The 26119-nt window shown below is 50.5% G+C and overlaps 2 protein-coding genes across 8 annotated transcripts in view; one reads left to right on the top strand and one right to left on the bottom strand.

Annotated features, from left to right (window-relative positions):
• Positions 1–1558: 1558 nt before the first annotated feature.
• Prpf40b (pre-mRNA processing factor 40 homolog B) lies at positions 1559–23368 on the top strand. Of its 4 annotated transcripts, none has more exons than XM_028788278.1 (26): positions 1559–1738; positions 9474–9554; positions 10229–10372; positions 10632–10697; positions 11338–11365; positions 11579–11604; positions 11712–11822; positions 12103–12223; positions 12313–12337; positions 12536–12739; positions 12944–13070; positions 13152–13216; positions 13700–13864; positions 13965–14073; positions 14365–14515; positions 15260–15393; positions 15852–15966; positions 16112–16203; positions 20819–20935; positions 21082–21219; positions 21430–21525; positions 21720–21806; positions 21979–22156; positions 22432–22493; positions 22588–22725; positions 22807–23368. In XM_028788278.1, exons 1-26 carry the CDS (start codon positions 1736–1738, stop codon positions 22897–22899), a joined length of 2676 nt encoding a protein of 891 aa, XP_028644111.1. In that variant the 5' UTR covers positions 1559–1735; the 3' UTR covers positions 22900–23368. The 4 variants fall into 4 exon arrangements, with proteins under 4 accessions (XP_028644111.1, XP_028644113.1, XP_028644112.1 ...); XM_028788279.1 differs by having other exon boundaries at positions 1644–1738; positions 21717–21806; positions 22811–23368; XM_028788277.1 differs by having other exon boundaries at positions 1644–1738; positions 21717–21806.
• A 214-nt stretch (positions 23369–23582) lies between these two features.
• Positions 23583–26119, bottom strand: part of Fmnl3 (formin like 3) — a 53068-nt gene continuing 50531 nt past the window's right edge. For 2 of the 4 annotated variants that reach the window (XM_028788273.1, XM_028788275.1), the window contains 4 exons: positions 25823–25915; positions 25502–25625; positions 25269–25385; positions 24642–24748 (listed from right to left, as the gene is read on the bottom strand). In XM_028788273.1, the coding sequence (XP_028644106.1) occupies positions 25294–25385; positions 25502–25625; positions 25823–25915 (309 nt within the window). In that variant the 3' untranslated portion in view covers positions 24642–24748; positions 25269–25293. Of the gene's footprint in view, positions 24749–25268; positions 25386–25501; positions 25626–25822; positions 25916–26119 lie in introns of all 4 variants that reach the window. The other 2 variants (XM_028788274.1, XM_028788276.1) reach the window with 1 other exon arrangement.

The following is a 26119-nucleotide window of genomic DNA, read 5'->3' as shown; positions in this document are numbered from 1 at the left end:
CTGTGTGTGTGTGTCTTCCTGCACTGCTGCCAATAGCTCAAGTTCTCTTCCCCCTTAAGTATATACACTCAGGTAAAGACAGATGCTTAACTATGCAGCAGAAAAAACCATCAGGACAAATGAGCGTGAAGTAAAAATTTAAGTTTATTAAGAGAGACGGCTCGGAAGTTAAAGGCAATTGCTGCCAGGTCTGACCACATGAGTTTGATCTCCTGGACCAGCATGGTCAAAGGAGAGAACTGGTATTTCACATACTTGCAACTGCACAAGTCACACACACACACACACACACACACACACACACACAGTGCTTTTTTAAAAGAGGAGAGGCTGAGAGATGGCCCAGTGGGCAAAGACATTTTCCATGAAGCCTGATAACCTGATTCATTTTCATTTCCCAGGACCCAAATTGTGGAAATTAAGTTTGGTTTTGGCTTTATTCTGTTTTGTTGTTGTTTTGTTTTGACACACGGTTTCTCTGGCTACAAGTTTCCCTCTGTATCCCTGGCTGTCCTCGACCTTGCTGTATAGACCAAGTTGGGCTCGAACTCATAGATCGGCCTGCTTCTGCCTCTCAAGTGCTAGAATTAAAGGCGTACACCACTACCTGACACACATTAGATTTAAAGTGCATAGTTCACTTGTTATTTGAGATGGCTTCAAGAAAGACAAATTAGATCTCGGGGGAAGGGGCTTCTTTCTCTCATGTTGGCCTTTTCCCTTTGATGTCATGGGACATCATTTTAAAGATCAGGTCTCTCACTAGTCAGAGAACTCACAAAGTAGGCTAGACTGGCTAGCCACTCAGCCCTAGGAATCTGTCTGTCTCTGCAACCCAGTGCTGGCGTGAAGAATGAATACAAGGACCTTTAACACAACTATTGATAAAGCCAAACTGTCTATAGACATAAAGAGGTGTGTTCCTGAGTCAGGCTCAGAAACCTGCCATAGGAAACAGGCAACTTCTTTACTCCGGCCTTGGAGGGGGAAAGAGGTACAATCTCTCCACCCAGGGCCAGCTAGCTGTACTAGCCCAAGAACTTGAGCATGCATACCCATTAAGTGGCTACGAGTTCCCTTATCTGCATAACTGAACATTTATCTCACATTGTAGGCGTTACGGAGCCAGATTCCAAAAGTAACCCAGCGCTAAGCGAGAGGCACGTATGCACTCCTTTAGGGGATTTGTCGGCCGCGCTCGACACGTACGGTTCCTGGCACAGGAGTTTAATTAATAGTTCTTGAATTAAGAAATAAAAAAAACTAAAGAAAATACGCAAGGAAAAGAGCCGCTCTGTGACCCGCTGTAGTGCCCTATGCCCGGGAGGAATGAACGGCTCGGTGCCGTCTGTGCGGAGGCTGCGGTGACACGAGCAGCCGCCGGGTTGTGACCCGGGAGATCCACGCCGCTCTGCGTAGGCAGCGCGCGGTCAGTCCCAGGCGAGCCCAGGCGCGCCCCGCCCCGAGGGAGGGCCCAGGCGCGCCCCGCCCCGGGGGCGGGCCCAGGATTCTGCGCACGTGGGGGCGTGGCCTGGCCCTCCGTGCCGGGGGCGGAGACGGGCCGGGCACACCGGGCCGGTTGGGGGCTCCGCTCCTCGGCGAGAGCCACCGGAGCCCCGGCCACGAAGGGGTGCGACCCCCCACTGGCCCCGCCCTCCCGGCTGAAGCCCGGCCAATCAGAACTGTTTTTACTGGCGAGTGGGCCGAGCCGGCCCAGCTGCTCTGAGGCTCTGGCATGGTAACGTCCCCGCGCGGGGGTGGAGAGGCCCGGGGCTGTCTCACAGCGCCCCCTGCGGCCCGGGCTCGGGCCGGGGAGGCGGGAGGGCCGCCGGGGTACCCGGGACCCTGAGGGAGGGCGAGGGGACCGAGGGGTGAGGAAAAGAAGCCCTGTAGGTAGGTGGGGGCGGGGATTGGGGGTAGAAGGGGCGGGGAGGCCATTATGGAGCATGGCGGGGGGCGGGGGTGCGACCGGGGGCTGAGGGGACGGAGAGCTGAGGCGCTGTGTGAGGAGGAGGGAGGGATGAAGTGGACGGCGGGTCTGTGGGGAAAGGTCGGGGATGAAGAGAGGGCGGGAGATGGAAACCGGTTACCAATCCTGGGCTATTTGGCGTGGCCCGTGCCCCTCCCCCAGACCCAGGCTGGGTTCTTCTGGAAGCCCTGAGTGCCCCTTTGGACCTCAGGGGACTCCCTTCTTAACCCACCCGTTCACAAAACATGTCTCCTGAGGTTAGGAGGGGCTCCTGGTCTTCACCCCAGAACTGGAGTAGTTCAAGGGATTGGACGAGCAGAGGCCCCTTGGTCCCAACCCTGGCTCTGCCTTCAAACAGACTCTAATAACTCTGTGTGACCTTGGGCAAGTCACTACCTTTCTTTGGGCCTCGAACTTCCCATTGACTTTTAAAAAGGAAAATGGGCGATATGGTAAACTGAATCTCCATCAGTTGCAAAAGGGGGCGGGATTTGAGGAGGGAATTTAGTCGAATGGGTTCTAGGATGCGGCAAGCATGAAGTTGGAGTGGAGACCTTCTTCTGTTTGACTGGGGAAATTTTCTCGGAGTTGCGGATAACAGATTTGAACCTTGCAAGGCTGGGTCCTGGCAGGCCTGGGCCTTGGGTACCCCGTTGGGAAAATGGGAGAACTCTGTAAATAGAGGAAGTCGAACCCTGGTTCCAAAAAAAAAAAAAAAAAAGAGAAACGGAAGTAACATTCTGTTCTTCAGGAGACTGAAGAGGTGATGGAGGATCAGAAGCAAAATGTATTCTAGAAAGATCTCCAGGCTCTTTGTGGGAAGCAGAAGAAATGCTAGAGCTTACACACTAGAGTAGAGGCTAGGAAGTGGGTGGGGTAGGGGCTGGCCCTATTTGGGCTCAGCAGGTCAGTGGAGATTACAGGGTGATTGGGCTCAGCTGTTCTTTGCAACACTATACATTGAACCCAGGGCCTTGTTAATGCCGGCAAGTGCTGTAGTGCTGAACTACTCTGCCAGCCCTGTTTCTTTTTGATGAGGGCTGTCTCTTTCTGAGAAATATGCCTGCTCTCCTTCATTTTCTTACAGTTCCTTTGGTGAGTAAGTTAGACCAGGCCTACCTAGGATCATCTGGCTGTCTCAGAATCTCAGGATTGTGTGAGGATTGGGCTTTAAAAAAAAAAAAAGACAAGGCTAAGAAATGTCATCTGTGGCATCCTTCTTTCTGGGAGGCAACTCTAGGTCAGACTGCTAGGATTCCAGACCTGCGTCTGCCGTTTAATCTCTGAGAACCATAGCCAAGAAGTAACCTGTCAGAGCCCCAGCTTCCCATGAAATGGGGATAATTTCTCAGGAGGTTGTGAGGATTAAATGGACATGTGGTGTGACTCCGGCTCATAATATGCACCCAGCAAACATTACTGTTAGCTGTGATTTCTGTTCTCTTGTCTTTCTCTGTGTTCTTCTGAGTACTCAGTTTTGAGATGCCCCTTAGATCTGAAGGCTGAGAATTGATGACATCTTGTATCAGGATGCTCCCATTGGTCTCCCTGAAGTGATGATGACTGGATGCTCAAGTGTCTCAGCATTGACTCCCCTGCCCTAGTGCGTGTTCTGTTCCAGGGAAGACTGACACATCGGCTTGTCTTCAGCTTCCTTCTGTCCTTTTGTACTGGTCACTTCAGAGTCTACTCAGAAGTGTTGCTGTCCCAAAGTTGTATTGGTATTGCAGCAGGAGAGAGGAGCAGGGAAGAAAGGACGACTGACAAAGGGGAAGCCTCGGGAAGGGAAGGAAGGAAGGAAGGCTCCGAAAGTTCCATGGTCATTTCCATTCATCCTATTGCTCTGTCTTCCCTGGGTAACTGATTAAAGTGGGCCCAGGTTTGAATTCTGCCCAGAAGTCTCCATACAGTTAGCTTTCTGTCGTATAACTTTTCCCATATGAGTATTTGATACCTGCTGCCTTCCACCAAGGTAAAGAGTCTCTGCTATTCTACATGTTTCTATTACAGACTGTACTCAAAAGAATTTATACAAACAAACGAATGCAAACAGTATCTTAGGTTGTATGCAAAACTCCATTAAGGTTAGGGATGAAACTGTCATCAAAGCACTTGAGGTGGAGGGCTGCCCTGTCTAGACAATCGGAGTTTAAAAAAGAGAAAGCTCAGGCTGTCGAGGTGGCTTAGTGGCTTAAATGCTTGTTGCAATGGCAGAAGGATTGGAGTTCAGATCCCCAGAACATACAAAAAAGCTCAGCGCCCTGTAATTGTAGCTTTTGAGTGCAGAGACTGGATCAGCAAGACAGCTAGTGAGGCTGACACTATCAGTGAGCACTGAGTTTGACTGGGAGACCCTGCTCTCCTCAAGGCATAGGGTAAAAGGCTGACCAAGGATGATTCTTAACATCGGCTTTGGGCCTCTGCTTGCTCATTTGCCCCACATGTCCTCAAACATTATGAAATGGGGAAAGCAAGCAAGCACGCCAGCAAGCAAGCACGCAAGCAAGCAAGCACGCAAGCAAGCTAGCTCACTTCCAAAATGTAGCACACTGGAGTTGAGAGGTGGGCACTCTCAGAAGCCTGTAAACATTCACAGAGGTACAAACAACTGCCAACTGGTTCGCTCGGTCCTAAAGGGACAGAGTATATGTGTGGTAGTGTAAAAGTGAAACAGAGTGAACATTAGATCATCTTGAACAAAACGAGAGAAATCTAACAATTCCTGCACAGAAAGTTAACTGGGAAGCCCTGGCCCCAAGGTTACCTCTGCCTCCCAAGTTCCGGGACTAAAGGTGTATGCCACCATGCCCAATTTACTAATTTATATATTTATTTTGAGGCAGGATCTCCCTCTGTAGCTCTGGCTGTCCCAGAACTTACTATGTAGACCAAGATAGCCTTGAACTTAGGGAGATCTACCTGCTTTTGCCTCCAAACTTACAGGCACATGCCGAATTAAGAACCCGGTTCTAAATGGAGGAATTTTATAGGGCAGGCAGTGGGCACCACTGTTAAAGATGAGGTTTGAGTCTTGGTGATTTCATCTCTTTCAGGGAAGATTGGTATGAAAACACTGGTTTCTGTGTGTGAGGACTGATGGGATTTGGTTGGCTCATCTGAAGCCAGCTGTGGGGCTGGCTTACTATTTACCATTACTCTGTCTGACCTTTCTCACATGGTAAGAGAGGAGAACCAATGTGTGGAGTGGCATTCCTATAAGTTCAGCATTTGGAGGTGGAGGCAAGAAGATCAGGAGTTCAAGACCAGTCCAAGCCATCTAAGACACTGTCTCAAAACAACCATCCTTGACACATGGCTAGTCCTAGCACATGGGAGGCTGAGGGAAGAGGATTGATTGGTTGTAGGTTTGAGGCTGGAGCGGGGTATAGAGTGAGTTCCAGCCTTCTTATAAAGTGATAACCTGTCAAAGTGATAACCTAAGAAGGTTTTGGAAACGTTTGGGGTGATATTCAGTGTCTCCTCCAGTTCTAAATTATGTTTTCTTGGTAAGGATGACTTACCAGTGACCACTGAGTTTGGCAGAACTTGCCAAGACCAGCCAAGTCAATGAACTACCCCACTTTAATTTTTTCTGTAATTTCTGTCACTCATGTGGACGAGGGCACATGTGTTACAGGGCATGTGGAGGTCAGGGGAAGGTCGTGGAGTCAGTTCTGTTCTCACTGTGTGGGTGCTGGGGATCAAGTGCAGGTCCTCAGACTTGAAGGCAAGTTCCTTCACCCACCGAGGTCTCTCACTAGCTCGTTTACTGCTTATTATTTTGAGGCAGAGTCTCTGCAGCCCAGGCTGGCCTGGAACCTACCACATAGCCCACACTGACCTCAAACTCCGGATCCTCCTGTCTCCATCTCCCCAGGGCTGGGATCACAGTGTTGAGCCACTGTGCTCCATTACCTCTGCTCGTAAGACCTTTCATTTTAGTAGAGCTACACTAAATGTGGTAGCTCACTAAATCCAGGATGTAAGTGAGCATCCATGGGTTTGTTTTTTCTATAAAATAAATTTTCTAAATAAAGTATTTATTATGTATACAATATTCTGTCTGCATGCCAGAAGAGGGCATCAGCCCCCAGTGTAGATGATTGTGAGCCACCAAGTGGTTGCTGGGAATTAAACTTGGGACCTCTGGAAGAAAAGCCAGTGCTCTTAACCTTTGAGTGATCTCTTCAGCCTGAGGAGCCATGTTTAATACAGTATATGTTTTGATGCCCATGAGATGATACGTTTGGAATTACACTAATGACTGTGAACTTGTGATGGGTGACTCCTGGCAGGAAGGCGTGTGGTGCTGAGCATGTAAAGGGACTCTGACTCGTGCAGTGGGTGTTGAGGGCCTTCATTGGAGTGTTCATTGGTTGTGAAGTGTGTGTAGGACACAGGAGAGGTGCCTGATGCACAGTGCACAGAATGCTTGAGCTGGGAGAACAGTGTGGCTGGAGGCAGACGCCGGATGTGGAAGAGGCTGGCAAGGTCTCTGGCCTCATAGACCTGGGTAGGGTCTTGGTGTTCACCCTCAGAACAGTGGGAAACCAATGGAGAAGTCTCTGCAGGTGCTTACGGGTCTGATGTGTATTTTGGAAGGCATTGTGGGTACAGATAGAAGTGGATAGGAGGACAGCCGTTTGGGAGGCCACATAGTAGATCAGATGGGAAAAGTGGTTTGGGCAGGAAGTGTGAGAAAAAAATGGAAAGAATACCTAGATGGAAGAACTCTTTTGGAGGTAAAACTAGAGTGCTGGTTAATGTATCATCAAGGAGGCTCTAAAGAGTGACTCCAAGGCTGTCTTCGGCAAATGATTAGGTAATGTGATGGTGTTGGGCCGGATAAGACTGAAAGATGATTACTTGGTAGGTTTAAGGGGCTGGATAAATGGCTCAGTGGTTAAGAGCACTGGCTGCTTCCAGAGGACCCTGGTTTGATTCCCAGCAACTACATAGCAGCTTACATGTATCTGTAACTCCAGTTTTAGGGCTTCTGACACCCTCACACAGACATACATGCAGGTAAAACACCAATGTACATAACATACACATACTAAAAACGACTGTTAAAGCAGCTTAAGGTGAAATAGAACATAAAATTGATATCCTCCTATGAAAGTGATTTCTGACATTGCATACAGATAAAATTTCCATAGGATAGGAACAGTACACTTAGACAGTACACTTAGTAGAGACTAGAGAACTTTGGTAGCTTGGCACACAGCTACTTAGGACAAGGTAAAAGATACTTCTAGAGGTAAAGGGTTAATGCAGTGTTAAATGCTCAGGCCTCCTCAGGAGAGGGGTGTCGGAGAAAACAGTTGTGAGGCCGCTCCTGTCCATCCAGACTTCTACCTCTTCCTTGTGCAGCTCCTCGGCTTCTGCTTAGGAGAAGAGTGGCCCTTTAGCTACATCTTCACCTTTTCAAAAGTGTTTGAGCCAGGCATGGGCACACCTCTAATCCCAGTACCTGGAGTCAGAGGCAGAAGGATCTCTTGAGATCTAAACTAATCTGCTCTATAAAGTGAGTTTCAGGGAAGCTAGGGCTACATAGTGACACCCTGTCTCAAAAACGAAACCAAATAACATAAGACAGTCCTGTCTGTCTGTCTGTCTGTCTGTCTGTCTATGTCTGGAGGCCAGAGGAAGACAACCAGCATTTTATCCATCCCTCACTGCCAAATTTACTAGAGGTAGGGCTTCTCATTGAACCTGGAGGTGGGCTAGCAGCCAGCAAGCCCTAATGATCGTCTTGTCTCAGCCCTCCATAGCACTGGTGTTGCAACTATGTACAGTTCTGTGCGTGTGCGTGTGCATGTGTGTATTATGCTGGCATCCAGACTCGGGCACTCATGCAGCAAGTGCTCTTACCCTCTGAGCCGTCTCTTCAGCCACCAGAATACATTATATACATACATTTAATGTACATACCATATAACATCTATATGTGTGTGTCTGTGCGTGTATATATATGCCTCCGCCCCCATGTATTTAAGTTTGTCTGCATGTACATCTGTGCATCATCTCTGTGCCTGGTACTCATGGAAGCCAGTAGTGCGTCAGATCCCCAGAACTGGGGGTATACACATTTGTGAGCCATCATGTGGGTGCTGGGAAGCTGAACCTAGGTCCTCTGGAAGAGCAAGTGTCTTAACTGCTAAGGAATGTCTCTAGCTGCCCCACCCCAGGTAGTTTTGAACAGGTAATAGTTGCATATTCATAAGGCATAAAATAGCATACTGTGGAAAGTCTTCCTCCTGTCTTCTGTGTCTCTTATCACTAATATTTATACACAATAAAGCTTCACTCCACCTTCCCTCCCCCAGCTTATCAGTGTATCTTTAGATGTTGGCCATCGGTCCATATCTTACTAATGAGTTTCCTCATTCTTTTTGGTTTTTTTTAAAGATCTATTTATTTTTATTTATATGAGTACACTGTAGCTATCTTCAGCCCAAGTTTCTAGCCTGAGTTTCCTCATTCTTACAACTGTGGTCCATTTTATATTTTCATTTCATTAATCTTTACTGATGGATATTTCAGCTTATTCTTATTTCTGTTTATAAATATGTTAAAATGAAGATTTTTCAACATCTGTTATTTTATACATATATACACAATGATTTGTACATCTAACTACACACACACGCGCGCACACACACACACACACGTATATATATGGAGAGAGAGAGAGAATGACATTTTAGAATTGGAAAGTTTTATAAAGAGATTTGCTTCATTTGTTTTAAATTCATTCAGTATTTATTGAGTACCTATTATGTGCCAGACTCTGAGGCAGGTACCAAGAATCTAGCTTTCAGCAAGTCATGTGATCCCAGCCTCTGTGGAATGGCATCATTCTCTAGTAGGGCAAAATATCAGAGGAGAAATTGAAGAAAGCTACTTTAAATAGTATCGTGTGGTCAGTCAGCCATTAGAGGCAAGACAAGAACACGTGGACTATGCAAGCCTGTGTCCATATTCAGGGTTTGTAAAGAAAAGGTACAAATCAGAGGTGGGATGGTGGTTTGGGAATAGACGTGGAGAACGTGGCTGAATGAACATGAGTCTGGTGAGGGAGGAAGCTGGTTATAAAGAGACTAGGGCTGTAAAGGAACAGCTTTGGGTCAAATCTTCAACCTAGTAAACTGAATGAGGAAAGATGTCAACCCCTAACTGACTTGAGAGAGGGGCAGGAGGATGGATTGAAGTCATGGGAAGAACCGGATGCCTGTTTGAGAGCCTTCTGTGCCTCTGTTGTGGCATTGGCGAAATGGGAACTCCCAAAGTAAAAATGATAGAAGGACTCCGTCAGCTGGCTTTCTGGGCTAGCACTAGAGCGTAGAGCTGGGAAGGGCTCAGGCTTGGGATGGGCAGGAAATGGGGCTTGGAAACACCCTCCTCAGCTTGTGTTTCTCTGTCTTCCTCGCCCCTCTGCTTCCCTTCTTCAAAGCCCATCTCTGCCTGTCCTGGGTCCTATGACTTTTCTCTCCCTCAACAGTCGGTTCCCGATTCTGGTCCCCGGCCCCCAGCAGCGCCTGCCCCCTTCCCACCGGGGCCCCCCATGATGCCACCGCCCTTCGTAAGTTTATGTGTTTCCCTGGGCTTGGCTCTTCCAGCCTGCACCCTCAGCCCCCTGCCTTACCACTGTCATGTGGCCAGGAAGGACCTGTTGCACACCCTTTTGCTGCCTTTGGAAGACGGGTGGTGTTGAGCACTGGGGTGGGGAGAGCTACAGCTCTAGTTTGTAAAGTGACAATTCTCCCTTTTTGTTTTGTCCTTGGGATACTAGGGGCTGGAGGTAGGAGAAATGGAAAGAAAGACTTCCAGTAGAGCGAGGCCTGGGAGGCTTCTTTCTTTTTCATTATTTCTTACTGTGTTCCTTATAAAAGCCTCTGACTGGGCTGGGATGGCATTGGTGGTCATGAGTTAGAAAGGGATGGGAGGCAAGAGGCTAGTAGCCTCGCCTTGTCCCTTCACCCGCAGGTTTCAGGGAGTGCAGCCTTCCTCATCTGTCACTGTTTCCTTGCCCCTTTCCTCTCCCTCCCTTGTTAGGAAGCTGTGTGCTTGCCATTATGCCCGAGAACTCTTGGATTGCCTGTCTTTCTCAGTAGTGAGGAGGGAGACAGACATGCCTTTTACTTCTCAATGGAAAACCTTGGAATCACCTCTAGGCCAGGACGAGGGCTGGTTATTTCCTGAGATAGGTGGTCTCTGCCATAATAAGACAGTTTCTTTTTCTTTCCTCATTTCCAGATGCCCCCTCCAGGGCTCCCACCTCCATTTCCTCCAATGGGGCTCCCCCCTATGAGTCAGAGACCACCAGCCATTCCCCCCATGCCACCTGGCATACTGCCCCCAATGCTACCACCGATGGGGGCACCGCCACCACTTACACAGGTAACTGCTTTCCACAGGGGTCTTTAGCTGGGAGAGAACTGGGAGGGAAGGGAACTTTGGCTTAGACTCTAGACTGTTTGTCTGCTGAGTGACTAAGACAGTTCTAAGGCCCGTGAATGTCCAGAACCTGAAGACTGTCAGAGTGTGTGCTCATGTGGGGGTCAGAACCTCAAAGGGATCTCTGAGGGATCCCAACTCAGAGACGATTTTGCCTAGCCCTTCCTTCCTCTGACATTGGCTGCTGGTCTTTATATCATAGATACCAGGAATGGTCCCTCCGATGATGCCGGGGATGCTGATGCCAGCGGTGCCTGTCACTGCAGCGGTAAGCATGTGGTAGGGGCTAGCAGGAAGCAGGTTCTGTCTGACTGGAATGCATGGATGTGCACTGTTCTTTCCCTCCTGTTACATCTCCCGTGGTCCCTGGCTACGTTCCTCACATTCACGTCCTCAACAGCCACATACTCAGCAGTTGTGGTTTCCTCCCTCTCAAGTGGACGAAGGCGCCATGTTCTCTCTCTACTTCTCATGCCACCCAGCGCCCTTAAAGAACATACTCATCCAGACACTCTGCAGCCTAGACATGCTAAGAAGGCTTCTTCATATCCCAGCCTCTTTTCCTCTGGAAGGGGCAGGGGCACCTTCTTGTGCTGCTGCTGAGTGTAGTGGCGCCTTGAGTTGGGTGTTGAATTTTGACATCTACTGTGAAGAGATGGATCTCAGGAGTTGACTCAACAAATTATTCTTGTGGAAAATGAAGAAAGGAGCTACTGTGCGACTCCCCCTGGGATCTGAGAGTCCCAGCCCTGGTGGGGGTGGAGGGAATAGGACTGTTAGTCGGCAGAGATCCCTGGGAATAGGACACACAGATCCTGGCCTGGCCTGCTTCTCCATTCCCCCATGGCCTGGGTCCTGGGGGCCACTGGGCTTGGCCCCAACCCTTCCCCCTCCTCTTTCTTCGGCAGACGGCTCCGGGTGCGGACACCGCCAGCTGTGAGTCTTCTGGGGGCCTGCTCCCCCCAGGCTCGGAGGTTGGGGGGCACAGGGGAGAGGGGACCATGGACTGGAGCCCACGCTGGATCATGCCTGTTGGGATGTTGATGGGAACAGGGGGACATTTATGGGATGGAATAAGGGAGGACTAAGTGGGGAGAGATGAGGATTTGGAGCAAGAGCTTAGTCGGCTTCCTTCGCCTTCTCTTCCAGCTGCTGTGGCTGGGACAGGCCCTCCGGTGAGTGCTTCTAGTTTAGGTCTCTGGGTAGAAAGTGGGAGGGAGGCTGATGGCTGTCTTTGGGAAAGGAACCTCACTACAGTTCTATGCTTCTCCCCCTCCCCCAGAGGGCCTTGTGGAGTGAGCACGTGGCCCCTGACGGACGCATCTACTACTACAATGCTGATGACAAACAGTCCGTGTGGGAGAAGCCCAGCGTGCTCAAGTCTAAGGCAGAGGTCCTGAGTGGGGCTTTCTGCTGCTTCTTTCAGCCGCCCTTGAGTCTCCAACCATTCTCACTGTGGTTCCTCTGACCCCAGGATCCCTGACCACCTACCTCCATGCTCCTTGTCATTGCCTCCCTAGGGTCTTAGGAAGTCTACTTTCCCCCTTCAGGCAAGGCCAGGTGGCAACTAAAGACTATTGTCTTTACTGTCTTCCACTCACTGGGTCCCTGAGCTCCCTGCTAGGCTGGAGAGCTCTCCAGCTGCTGATGACTTTTGACTCTTCCCCTTACAGCTGCTGCTGTCTCAGTGTCCCTGGAAAGAGTATAAGTCAGACACGGGGAAGCCTTACTATTACAACAACCAGAGTCAGGAGTCCCGGTGGACCCGGCCCAAGGATCTGGATGACCTGGAAGGTGAGGCGGCCTGGAGGCAGAGGGGGAAGATTGGGCAAGACAACTGAGGTCCTTTGCTACCTCGTGACTGCTCTCTTTTCCGCTTACAGCCCTAGTCAAGCAAGAGTCTGCAGGGTAAGTGACCACTGTGTCTCCTTCCTTCTTTGGAGCACTCTGGGGAGAGAGCAGACTCACTGTTATCCTTCCTCTGTGGGAAGAGGAGTCTTTTCTTTATGGGGTCACCTGCTTTTTAGACCCAGGCTAGAGAAACTGGCATACCCCTGCCTTCCTGTCCCTGCTTTAGTACACCATCACTCTTTGGCTTGCCTGCAGAAAACAGCAGACCCAGCAACTACAGACACTACAGCCACAACCACCTCAGCCACAGCCTGACCCTCCACCTATACCTCCGGGTCCCATCCCAGTGCCCATGGCCCTCCTGGAACCTGAACCAGGTCGAAGTGAAGACTGTGATGTGCTGGAGGCCGCCCAGCCCCTGGAGCAGGGCTTCCTGCAGCGGGAGGAGGGCCCCAGCAGGTATGGGCTACCCCCTTTCATTACAGCCTCAGACTCTCCATCCTCATTCTCTTTAGAGCCTTGGGAGGGACATGTCAAGAACCGAGCATGACCTCGGAAGGGCTTTCTGGGGAGCAAGAAGAGGACAATAAATTGCTTAGAGTGAAGGGCACTGGAAACTGTAAGGACTATGGGCCCTGTGGCTGAGTCCCTTCTACTCTCCAGTTCTACTGGACAGCATCGGCTACCACAGGAAGAGGAGGAAGCTAAGCCAGAACCAGAGAGATCTGGCCTCAGTTGGAGCAACCGGGAGAAAGCAAAGCAGGCATTCAAAGAACTGCTAAGGGACAAGGTGCTGGGGGTGGTGCTCCCAGGGAAGGCCTGGAGGGTTTGAAAGTTAGCAGACTCCAAGACCTGTGTCTCTCTGTTCCAGGCTGTCCCTTCTAACGCTTCGTGGGAACAGGCCATGAAGATGGTAGTCACTGACCCCCGTTATAGGTGTGTCTGAGTAGGAGTGGACAGTCCTTGTTGGTGAGAGCAACTGGGCCAGGAACTTCCTGAGATGTCCCAGTTTGAATTGACACTCAACTGAGTTGACTCCTAGTACTCAGGTCTAAGTGGCTGCGGTGGGTGCAAGAGAAGGAAAAGCCAGAATAGCTCCAAGATGCAGAGCGAACTTGTACAGCCATGAGATGCTGAGTAACTACTGGCTTGAATTAAAGTTAGGGAGATAGGGGCCCTAAGGAGACAGACGTCTGACAGTAACTTGAGAACATTGAAGCAAAAGGGTGCAGTACTTCTTCCCCTCACTTCTCATCCCACCCATATTCTAGACACCTGTATGCTAAGTCTATGCATGGCTCCCTGATTTGGGTTGTGGAGACCTTCCCCCCCCCACCCCCCCGTGTCTGTGACCCTGCTTCATGGGCCGTCAGGGTAATTCACGGTGCCTCCTCTCCTTTCCTCAACTGTCCACTCCAGTGCCTTGCCCAAACTAAGTGAGAAGAAGCAGGCGTTCAATGCTTACAAGGCTCAGCGGGAGAAGGAGGAGAAGGAGGAGGCCCGGCTAAGAGCCAAGGAGGCCAAGCAGACCCTGCAGCGTTTCCTGGAGCAGCATGAACGCATGACCTCCACCACCCGCTACCGGTCAGGGAACTGTACTAGGCTGGGCTGTGGCTCAGGAACCCTGAGAACACACAGGTGCATGCTCTGTTCTCTACCTACTCATAGCCCATGTGCTCCACAGGCGGGCAGAACAGACTTTTGGGGACCTGGAGGTCTGGGCTGTGGTCCCTGAGAGGGATAGAAAAGAAGTTTATGATGATGTCCTCTTCTTCCTGGCCAAGAAGGAGAAGGTAATGGACAGTCACTGGCTGGATTCTTCTGCCCTCAATTTCTTGTGGACCTGGCTACTCATTTCTCTACTCAGTGTCCCTTCTCCTGAATTGGAAGCTAGTGTGGAACTTTGCACTGAGCCAATAACCCTGGGTGAGGGAGGACAAGGAGGACACTGGTTTGTGACTTGGAATTCCTCTCCTTTCTGGGACACAAGTCTTGAGTCTTGTCCTCCTAAGGTGTTGTAGCTACCTCCTTTTCCAGGATCCTCTTTGCCAGCCCTGCCTCATTTTAATCCTGTGTCTTCCCAGGAACAGGCCAAGCAGCTCCGGCGTCGAAATATCCAGGCCCTGAAGAGCATCCTGGACGGGATGAGTAGTGTCAACTTCCAAACCACATGGTCCCAGGCCCAGCAGTACCTCATGGATAACCCCAGCTTTGCTCAGGACCAGCAGCTGCAGAGTATGCCTGGCTCTGTTCTTCCCTCCTCATTGACCTGAGACCCAGAGCCTGCCCCTTGCCCATTCCCTTACATTTGGTTACTACTCTTCTTAGGATGCTGGGATTTCTACAAGTTTGATGTTACCTCTCTGGTTAGCTGGTTTTGTGTGTGTAGTGCTACAGATTAAACCCTGGTCCTTTCATACATTTTAGGTCAGCCTGCATCTTATTTTTTTACTTTATTTTGTGATGGTAAGAATTGAACCTGGGGCCTCAGTTAGGCAAAGTACTTTACTGAGTTCAACCCCCCCCCCACCCTCCCACAGTCCTGGGGTCCACTGTTTATATAAACACTTGCAGGAAGAGCCCTGGGATAGAAATATGAAAGAGGATGGTGATGGTATCTATAGTTCATGTGGGCCTTAACTGTAGTTAGGAATTGCAGCTTGTGGTCACCTCCTGCACCTGCACTGAAGCCTGACTGCTTCTCGTTCCCCAGGACATGATGCCGTAGACTGTAGGATGACAGGCTTACATGTTGGTTTCTAAAAGCTGAATTCACTGGAGTTGAATACTTGCTAATTTTTTTCAGTACAATGAATACTCTTGCCTGAGAACTCCCAGTACAGTGACTGGACCCATATAGCCCTGCTTCACTTTGTTCTACCCCTCGGGAGTCCCCAGCCTGGGAAGCATTCTTGAGACGTGGGGTCTGAGGGACTGCCCTGCTGATAGAGCGCCTATAAGCTTCTTCCCTGCCTGTAGACATGGACAAGGAAGATGCTCTTATCTGCTTTGAGGAGCATATCCGAGCTTTGGAGAGAGAGGAGGAGGAAGAGCGGGAACGGGCCCGGCTTCGGGAGCGGCGCCAGCAACGGAAGAATCGGGAGGCCTTTCAGGTATTTCCATGATCGGAGCTGGGCTCAGCTCTGCTCTGCTCTGGACCACAGTCTCTTTGCAGTGGCCTGCCTCTGAGCGAGGTTGACTGTTGACTGGCCCCTTTCAAGTTCTACCAGGCCACACTGCAGTAGTGCTCCTTCAGGGAGATAGGCTGTATGTAGCACCCTCAACATGAGTGGCAGCTAGGTTTACATGGTCACTCCTCTGGGTGAGAGCCAGACAGGTAGTTTTTCCTCAGCTTAGGAGTGGTAGTAGTGGGTTAACTAAGCTGGTCATAGCAGGAAATTGTGCTCTGAGGTCCGATTCATTTCCACCAGGCTGGCTTATTGGCTGTAGTGCCTTTGCCTGAGTTGCCTCTGCTTGTCCCTCTGCCATCCCTTTTCTCCTCCTTAGACACTGGCCATGTTTCTCCAGTTGTCTCATTCTCCTTCCCCTCTTCTGGCCTTTCCCTGTTCAGACCTTCCTGGACGAGCTGCATGAGACAGGGCAGCTGCACTCCATGTCCACCTGGATGGAGCTGTACCCAGCAGTCAGCACTGATGTTCGCTTTGCCAACATGCTGGGCCAGCCGGGTAAGGCAGCCAGGCTTCCCCTGGTCTGGTCTGGCTTCCTATCCTGCCAGCCTCTCTGGACCCAACTCCCTGGTCCTGTCCTTGACCCTTCCCCAAGCCTTGGGAAGCTGCCGCCCGCCAGGCCCCCATCTCTCCCTCTCTGCAGGCTCTACTCCTCTGGACTTGTTCAAGTTCTATGTGGAGGAGCTGAAGGCTCGATTCCATGATGAGAAGAAGATCATAAAGGATATTCTTAAGGTGAGGGAGACCTGGAGTGACGTGTGGACGGACTGGGTGTGAGCCACACTCTCTAGACCAGGTGGGACTCCCTAAGTCATGTTTTTCAGGAATGTGGCAGCTTGCACTGGGGATACAAATAGACACATTTTCTAGCCAGATGTAGTGATGCATGGCAGTTTTTCCAGCACTTGAGAAACTGAGGCAGGAAGATTGCCACAAGTTCAAAGCCAGTGTGAGCAAGAAAGTAGCAACCAGGTTGAAACCCTGTGCCAGAAAAATAGAATAAAAACCAAAGCAACAAATCATTTTTTCGCTCTTACATAAGAAGTGTTAGCCAGGGACAAGTGTTACTACGGAGACAGGAATCAGAAGAGTTAACAGTGACCCTCACCCTCAGGATAAGGAGATGGAAGGGTGGGATGTTGTGACATAGGGCTACTATAGAGAAAGGCAATTGGGTGGAAAGGGCACAGAGCCTGAGGAGCAAGCACAGCACTTGTAAGCTCACACCCCCACATCTAAGCTCCTTCCTGCCTGTAAGGTGTTTTGAAGAATTTGGAATTTGTCGCTAATGCTTTACAATCTGGAGATTTCACATACAAACCTGTTTTGTTTTGGTTTTTGAGACATGGTCTTATACATTCCAGGCTAGCCTTGAACTCCTGATCCTTTGTTTACTTCCCACACACTGGGATTATAGGTGTGCACCACTATGCCTGGCTTCACATAAAATCTTTAGTGTCTTTCGCCAGTTTGGATGCTATCGGCACTGGGCTCACTCTGTAAGGCATGCCATGGATACTGGCTGAGATGCCGTTGCCCTCTTAGAGGAAGAGGGCGAGGCATTCTTTCCCTCATGATGCCTTACTACTGGCAAGCATCAGCTGCTGTTCACTAGCCCATGTGCCCTGTCATTTTCTCCACTGGAGAAATAGTTGTTCCTGTTTGTCAAACTTAAAAGTGTAAGTAAGTGAAGGGGTTGTTCTGTTCCAGAAGGAAAAAAACTTTTTTTGTTTTTTTGTTTTTGTTTTTGTTTTTTTTGTTTTTCGAGACAGGGTTTCTCTGTGTAGCCCTGGCTGTCCTGGAACTCACTCTGTAGACCAGGCTGGCCTCGAACTCAGAAATCCACCTGCCTCTGCCTCCCAAGTGCTGGGATTAAAGGCGTGTGCCACCACCGCCCAGCAAAAATGTATTTCTTTATAGAAGTAAATACTATTTTAATACATAACTCTATTAGTATCCTAACAGTAACTCTAATATCCTGAAAGTAAACACTATTCAATTCTACTAAATACTATATGTATTAAGATACCATACAGTTCAGTGAGTAGAAGCAGGACCTAGGGTAAAGAGCCCAGATTAAGCCCTTAAGAACTTTTCTAAGCGTCAGTTTCTTTGTCTCAAAAGTGGCGAGTGTTTCACCAAGGAATCCCCAGTTGCCAAAGATAGCAACTTTGTGTCTCAAGTTGAGAGGGATATGGTACTGTTAGGCAAATTGCCTAACAAACCCAGGAATGTTGTATAGTAATACAGTCACATGTTCAATATGGACTTAATAAACCCCTTTAATCCCAGTGCTTGAAAGTGAGGAGCAGGTGAGCTGCAGGTTAGCCTGGGCTGCACAACAGATCCTATCTAAAAACGTGAATAAATTCCCTTAAGAGTTGAATGGTTCCAAAGTTACTCTTCAGTGAGACGCACCATATTGTCCTGGGGTTTTCTCCTATTTCTCTGGAATCACAAGCCCTCTAGAGCTTTGCCAAGGGCTTTGGATTGACCTATGCTTTTTAGCCCACCCTTGTCTCTGGACTCGATCTCAGTACTCTCCTGGTATCAGTGCTCTTTGATATAAAGGTTGGAGAACCACACCGTGCCAGAGACTGGGTTAGAGGGATGTAAGAGGGTGAGGAGAAGACCAGTCAGGCAGCTGTCGGAGAATCTAGGTGACAGATGAGAAGAGCAAGACACTATAGGGATGCTGAGAAAAAACAGCTGTGTCAAGGCTGAGTCTGGAGGTGGCCTCTCCCCTATTCTCTAATAGAAAAGCTTGTATCTCTTCTGTGCATTAGGATATCATAAGATTTTTACTAAGGCCAGGCAGTGGTGGCGCACGCCTTTAGTCCCAGCACTTGGGAGGCAGAGGCAGGTGGATTTCTGAGTTTGAGGCCAGCCTGATCTACAGAGTGAGTTCCAGGACAGCCAGGGCTACACATCGAAACCCTGTCTCGAAAAACCAAAAAAACAAAAAACAAAAAAAAACAAAAAAGCGTTTTATTAAAAAAGATGGTTAAAGTTGGTTGGGCATGGTGGCAGATGCTTTTAATCCCATCATTTGGGAGGCAGGGATAGGTGGATCTCTTGAGTTAAAGGCCAGCCTGGTCTAGAGTGAGCTCTAGGACAGCCAGGGCTACACAGAGAAACTTAAGATTTATTCATTTTATGTATATGAGTACACTGTAGTAATCTTCAGACACACCAGAAGAGGGTATCAGATCCCATTGCAGATGGTTGTAAGCTACCATGTGGTTGCTGGGAATTGAACTCAGGACCTCTGGAAGACCAGTGAGTGCTCTTAACCATCTATCTCTCCAGCCTGAGAAACTTTGTCTTAAAAAAGGTAAAAGTTGGGCTGGTGAGATGGCTGAGGGGGGGTTCACCAAGCCTGAGGACCTTAGTGTGATCTCAGGAACCCACACTGGTAGGGGAGAATAAACTTCACACGTGCCATGGCACATGGGTGCCCACATACATACAAAAATAAATGTTTAGACTCTGGATAGAACTACTAAAATAAAATTGCCAGGCTGTTTTGTGAAGTGAATGGCACTACTATTGTTAAGTGTTAAAGATTTTAAGCAGCAGAGTTGAGCCAAAAGGACCGGCTGCAGAAGACAAGCATTCCATTTGGGAAGTGACCCTTTACAGAAGATGAAGTATAGATGCCTATCCTAAGAGAGCTAACGTTTACTAGAGTAACTAGTGGCCTGCTGGGTTTTATCTACACCAAAGCAGTTATTTTGGATTTCTATCCTTCATTTGGACTCCTAGCCCTGGAGGCCTGATCTTAGGAGTTCCTGTGGTCATCCAGTCACTTGAACTGTAGGGATATCTCCCATCTCCTAGGACAGTGCAGGGCCCTGAGCTTAGAGCAGATAGAAGCCTGGAGATGTGGGCCAGATTAATGATGGGTGCAGGAGAGTGACAGGAGAACCAGGTTGGCATGGGACGGAAACTGCTGGGAAAGATGTAGATGAGGTAAGTTACTGTAAAGGCAGTTCTCAGGAGCACTCACAGAAGGGAAGTGACAAACAACGGCCCTGGAGCCCTGGAGAGCAGAGTACTGCACACATTCCACAGTAATCTGTTCATTGGCTCAAACCCTCTGCAAAGTGGGGATGACCCTTACATAAGAGATAAGTAACACTTGTCAAGTGTCCTGCTGCTTCTAATAGTCTCTCACTGCTTACTTCCTTTCCTTGTGCTGTGTCTAAGGAATTGAAACTGAGGAAAAGAAGCAGTTAGTTAGCTTGGGAAGCTAAAAGCAAGATGGATGGATATTCTAAGTGAAGTGAGCTGTGTGCTCCTGGGAAGGGGAGTGAAGAAGATGTAGTCCAAGCCTTCCTGGACCAGGGAGATAAGGGCTGCCACACAAGCATAGGACCTATGCTTGAGTCCTCAGCACCTACATACAATCTGGGTATGCTCACAACCCCAGCCTTGAGGCAGGGCAGACACGCGATCCTAGCCTGATAAATTAACCAAAATGGGGGGCTTCAGTTTCAGTGAGACTCAGGTCTCAAGGGAGGGAGACAGAGCGCTGTATACCCAAAGTCCTCTGGTTGTGACCTCACTCATACAGAGAGGATGTGTTCAGGAAGGGCTGAGCCTTGACTGAGAAAGGACTCCTGGGGAAAAGCAATATATATTCCTGCCATTGGCAGGCAGGAAGACTAGAGGAAGCCAGCTGTGTGGAAGGATAGGAAAGCTGGCCTGTGACACAGTATTCCATTAACCTATCAGCTTGGCCAAATGAGATTATGAAAAGACAACATGTTTTTAATATTGACGGAGAGCTATACACTTGATGGCCAACATCTCTTCCTGGACCTATGCAATCAGGGAAGGTGTAGTGCCTGAAAGCAGATTTGGGATTTAGACCTGGGATATGTTAGAACAAGTGGTTTCATTTTTCTTGTTTGCATAAAATTAGAAGGCTGACCTGGTATGACAGGATTAGTGGAGAACTGTGTCAAGCAGTCAGCAGAGAACCTATTACCCAGTAAGCACTCAGTACAAGAGGCAGGGTATAGACTAGATGTTAAGCATGCAGGGCAGCTTCCATGAGCAGTAGGAAGGCCCAGCTGTGGCCAGAGGAACAAAGACCTAATTGTAAAAATTCAGTCATCTATCAAGACAGAAGATACTTCCTGACTCTTTTGGCTCCAAATGAATCCACACAGGTCGGGATGGGGCCTGTCAGATGAAGACTTAGCATGGTTTCTAAGGTGTGTCACAAGTCTTATGGATCCTATTTGAGGGCAAGGCCAGGCTTGAACACCTTGCAGCCTGATCCGCTGGCCTTGGGTCTTGGGCCTGTGGTGCCCCTGGCCTTCACACACTGCTGTGCCCACAGGACCGGGGCTTCTGTGTGGAGGTGAACACAGCTTTTGAGGACTTCGCCCACGTCATAAGCTTTGACAAGAGGGCTGCTGCGCTGGACGCAGGCAACATCAAGCTGACCTTCAATAGTGTGAGGGGATGGGCAGGGCTGGGTGGTCCTCTCACCCCAGTGTCTTGTTCCTCCTAACTGCCCTGTTGCTATTATCTTGGGGTTGGGACACATCTTCCTACCTCTTAAGGTACTCCTGACCCTGTTGTGTTTCTCTTTGCCTTCAGCTACTGGAAAAAGCAGAGGCACGGGAGAGGGAACGGGAAAAGGAGGAGGCCCGAAGGATGCGGCGCAGAGAAGCTGCCTTTCGAAGCATGCTGAGGCAGGCCGTGCCTGCTCTGGAGCTGGGCACTGCCTGGGAAGAGGTCAGAAGCACAGCCTGGCCCCAATCACCCTCAGGCCTGAGGGCAGCGGAGCTTCTCCACCACTGAGGGCCCACCCCAGTCACAGCACAAGCCCTGGGCCAGCTCCAGTTCCCTTCCTTCCTCTGCCCCAGCCCTGCCTAGTTCTCGTGGCGGTGTCCAAGCTGGTCCAGGCAGGGCCTGGTCTGATCAGCAGTGCTCTCCCCGTTCAAGGTCCGTGAGCGCTTTGTGTGCGACTCAGCCTTTGAGCAGATCACCCTGGAGTCGGAGCGGATCCGGCTCTTCCGAGAGTTCCTGCAGGTGCTGGAGGTAAGGCACTTGGCCATCCTGATCTATGTATCTTTGAGCTCCTGGGCCTGCATGAGACCTTTAGTAGCTTATCACCAGGAAGGCTCTTTACCTGCCCAGCCAAGGAAGGGGAGGACTGAGGGTGCCCTAGAATAGACAGAAGGCCCTAGCTGAGACAGGAAGGCAAGGGTCTCACCTCTCTCTGCCTCTAGCAGACTGAATGCCAGCACCTCCACACCAAAGGCCGAAAGCACGGCAGAAAGGGCAAGAAGCACCATCGCAAGCGTTCGCACTCCCCCTCAGTGAGTTGGCAGGCAGAGGGACATGGGTGGGGCTGGACTGTTTCATACAAATTAAACACATCTCTCCCTATACATTACCTCCTTGGCTCTGGACTCCCTGTCCCCAGTTCCCAGATGAGGGCTTCTGGAAGACAGAACCTCTGGGCTGACCGGTATCTATCTATCTGCCCAGGGCTCTGAATCAGATGAAGAGGAGCTGCCCCCACCATCCCTCCGGCCCCCCAAGCGGAGGAGGCGGAACCCCTCAGAATCTGGCTCTGAGCCCTCCTCCTCACTTGATTCAGTTGAAAGTGGGGGTGCTGCTCTTGGAGGACCAGGCTCCCCATCTTCCCACCTTCTTCTTGGGTCAGGTGAGCAGTTTCTAGGAGTGTGGGAGCTGGAGTTGGAGTAGAGGCACAGCAAGTCCCAGACCCCTGAGGGCTGACCAGGATGGGAGGGCCTCGCTATGGAGCAAGACTTCCTATCTCTGCCCAGGCAAGGAGCTGGGTGAAGGAAAGCAAGCCAGCTTCAGCCTTCCTCAGACCAGCGTCTACAAAGAATGTGCAGGGCAGAGGGGAGTCGCCTTTTTCTCCTAGTGGGACTCAGCACAATTTTTTTTTTTAAAAAAACAAAACAAAACATGTAGATCATGGTCTTCGGAAAATCAAGAAACCAAAAAAGAAAACTAAGAAAAGAAGACATAAGTCGGTGAGTGGAGGAGTCGTCTCGAGGTTCTGCAGTCATGTCACCTGCCTCCCAGCTGTGCCGCTCAACTGCTGAGACGGGCTCTGACCTCTTACAGACCAGTCCTGACAGTGAGACGGACCCCGAAGACAAAGCCGGCAAGGAGAGCGAAGACAGAGAACAGGAACAGGACAGGGAGCCCCGGCAGGCAGAGCTCCCTAACCGTTCCCCAGGCTTCGGAATCAAGAAGGAGAAGGTGAATGGGAGGACCTGGCTTTCGCCCCAGCCTGGGACACACTGTCTGGGGGCTCAGGTAAGTCACATCTTTGCTCAACAGACAGGCTGGGACACATCAGAGAGCGAGCTGAGTGAAGGGGAGCTGGAGAGGCGAAGGCGGACACTCCTACAGCAGCTGGACGACCACCAATGACCCCACAAGCTACTTTGTGCCTTGGGACTCCGTGAGGCAGTGGCTCCAGGGTCACCTCAAGCGTCTGCCGCAGACTCCTGCGTCTGTCTGGTCTGTGTCCACTTTTCCTAAAGTAACCCACCCCCAGTGCACTACTGTTAGCACCTCTCAAGGTTGCTCTTGGTGTTTAAGGGTCCCCTAGTTCTCAGACAACTAGTGCAGTCCTTGCCCTCAGCCCCAGACCAGAGATGGGCAGTCTATACCATGGGGTGGGTGATGCCAGTAGATAGTGTGAGAAGCATCTCCAGGAGAGAGATGGGCTGGTTGGACACAGCCTGGGTGGCCGAGGGCAGGGTCCTCACCCTCCAGCATCAGTGCCTGCTCTTGCCTCACCTGGCCCTGGGGCTCCACCACTGCTTCCTCTCCCCCTGGGACCCGATGTATGTGTTCTGTTTTGTTTTTTAAATAATATTTATAACATGATCTGCAACTACTTTGTCCTCTTCATGTGCTATCCACTGGAGACCAGCAGAGGGCACTGCTGTCCCGACAGCTCTCTCCCTCTGTGTAGTTAAAGCCCACCCAGCCAGGGTTCCCTGCCATCTAGGCTCACCACTCCCGAAATGGAGGAAAACACTTTCTACCCACACTCATATCCTCATGGCCACCCTAACTGACAGAGGAGACAGCTTGGTGCGCAAGACTTTGTTGAGAGATCTGGGGTTTATGTACAAGAAAGGAAATGGTACATGTACAAAACAAAGTGCCCCTACATTCCCTTCCAGGGTCAGAGCTCAGTAGGGAATTGAGCAAATAGTCTGTGAAGATCCTCTGTGGCCTGTTCCCGGGCCAGAATCCACCTAGCTGAGGAAAGGTGAGACTGCCGGCACATCCTTCCTCTAGCAATCTTGGAGCTGGTACAGACAGTGCCTCTGCTCTTCAGCCAGTGGGAAGACAGTGGGCAGGGTGGGGCCCAGGCCCTTCCTTTCATTGTGTGGAGCAGGAAGTGCCCATCCAGAGGGTGGCCACCAGGAGTCAGCTGCTCCCACTGCCACCCACTCTCCATGTTAAGTGTTAGTCCTTCCCTTTCCACTTTTGAAAGCCACAAGTCTTCCCCCACGACCTTTTGGTTTTAAGTGGAGCAAGAAGCTCCCGGAAGAAGCAGGAGGCAATGTGGGAGAAGCCGCTGGCTCCGGAAGCCAAGAAGCTGGATGCCAAGGTGGGTGGGACCACGGGTCTAGGAGAGCAGAACAACAAACCCTGAAGTCTCAGGTAGCACATGCAAGAAGGCCTGCAGGCCCGACACTGCTCCTCTACCCCTTTTTACTAGGGCTTCACTCTGTTAGATTATCCAATATTGGCAGAGTCCAGGGAGCCATCAGTCTGGATACGCTCTAAACCAGAGCTGACTGTGGGACTGTAAAAGGAGAGGGGAAATCTGTATTTCTTCTTGGATGTACATCCTCCTTTTATCTCACTAGACTCTAGAAAGAGGGGCTGTGTACCCTCATGAGCTGAAGCTGGAAGTGGTTTTTCCCAGTCCTGAATTGACCCTTCAGGAAATAAAGTTGAAGACTGGGGGCAAAGTGCACTATGAGGGGCACTAGGGAAATGCCAGGCCCCTACAGACCTAGTGCCCGCCGTGGCATAGGGACGAGCCAGCCTCAGAGCTGAAGCAGCTGCAGCTGGAACAACAGTCTTCTGCTGGGCCCTGAGCCCTGGGTCCACTGTCCAGATCTGCAGGACTCTGAGAATTAAAGTACGTCTGTTCCAGGAGGATGTCAGTGGGGACCTGGGGCCCGAGGAGGGCCACTGGGTGGTACAACACTCTTGGCTTGGCTGTGAATGACCATGAGTTGGTGGTTGAAGCCTGTGAGGAAAACAAGCGCATGAACAGTGAACAGGCGGGGAGACTGAGCAGGACAGTACCTGAGGAACTAGTCAGCCATGAAAGGATCTTGGAGGGAGGCTTGAGGACCAGCTAGAAAAACTGCTGGAGCTATTTTCAGAGGGTAGCATAGGAAACTGAAGGCCACCCAGGAAACGACCACAAGCCAAACTAGATGTCAAGAAGCAGAGGTTAAAAGACAACTGTCCCTGAGTAGCAGCTACTGCCAGAGCTCTTAGGGGAGGCCAGGACCCAAGATACCTGGGTCTATGAATGGAGCCTCAGTAATCCCAACCACTAGGTCTTGCCTGCCCTGGCATGGCTCCTAACCCTGGCCCAGAGACTCGGTAGCCCTTGGATCTCAGGAGCTAGGACAGTGTTAGTGGGAGGACACATGCAGGGATGAGCATGCAGCATGCAGAGTCTGTGTGCCTCCACCCCTGGGGGGATGCTACTGGGTGATTCCAAGGCATGCAGAGCGGGCAGCTGTAGTGCCCGGTACCTGTCAGGGGCCCCAGCCTCGAGGGCTAACAGTTTGACTCATCATGGTGGGCTGCATCACAGAAGAAACGTGAGCCCCGCTTGGCAGTACGTGCCGTGAAGGGGACACTCTTCAACACTGTGGCCCAGGAGAGACAGTGAATAGGTTTTATGGGTAAACGGACTAGGAAGAGGGCCACACAAAGGCGGTTAGGTCAGGCCCTGGGAATTGGGCTTAGTGGACAGATGTCCCACCTGTGATGATGTCCTCAATGGTACCATCCTTCCCCTCATAAACAGGCCGGTGCTCCTTAGCTTGACGCCGCCTCAGCTCTGCAATTAGCTCCTGCTGTTGCCATTTGTTTCTCTGGGATGGAGTCTAGGGTCAGATATTAGAAGGGGAAGGAAGTCATCACGAACCCAACAAGCAGCTGGTTCCTGTCCCAAGATGTAGGCTGAAGATGACCCTGCGGACAGTAACCCTGTGTCCTGTCTGTCTGTGTCTGCCCCTCACTTGGCTTTCTATGTCCTTTCTTGCTCCCTGTCCCTGAATCTTCAATTCTTGGTCCCACCCACCTTGGCATCCAGCTTCTTGGCTTCCTGAGCCAGCTGCTTCTCCCGCATTACCTCCTCTTGTTTCTTACGAGCTTCATTCTCTTGTTCTGCTTCCTTAGAGAGGACCAAGAGAGGGGGAGCTTGAGGCTTTCACAGGCTGGGAAGGGAGGGGCTGACAGTAAGCATGAAGTGTGGGTGGCAGTGGGACCAGCTAACCCCAGGTGGCCACTCACTGGAGGGGTACTTCCTGCTCCAAACAATGAAAGGAAGGGCCTGGGCCCCCACCCTGCCCACCAGTCCACAGTTTAGAGGGCTGTC

The sequence above is a fragment of the Grammomys surdaster genome, unplaced genomic scaffold (genome assembly GCF_004785775.1).
Source record: "Grammomys surdaster isolate TR1022 unplaced genomic scaffold, NIH_TR_1.0 125742, whole genome shotgun sequence".
Classification (NCBI taxonomy): Eukaryota; Metazoa; Chordata; class Mammalia; order Rodentia; family Muridae; genus Grammomys; species Grammomys surdaster.
The sequence above is the reverse complement of the archived record's forward strand: the minus strand, read 5'-3'. Positions and strand labels throughout refer to the sequence as shown.

Coding starts and splice junctions, on each gene's coding strand:
- Prpf40b (XM_028788277.1), top strand. Junction 11,366..11,578: donor GGGTGCGGACACCGCCAGCT/GTGAGTCTTCTG, acceptor CTTCTCTTCCAG/CTGCTGTGGCTGGGACAGGC. Junction 11,823..12,102: donor TGCTCAAGTCTAAGGCAGAG/GTCCTGAGTGGG, acceptor TTCCCCTTACAG/CTGCTGCTGTCTCAGTGTCC.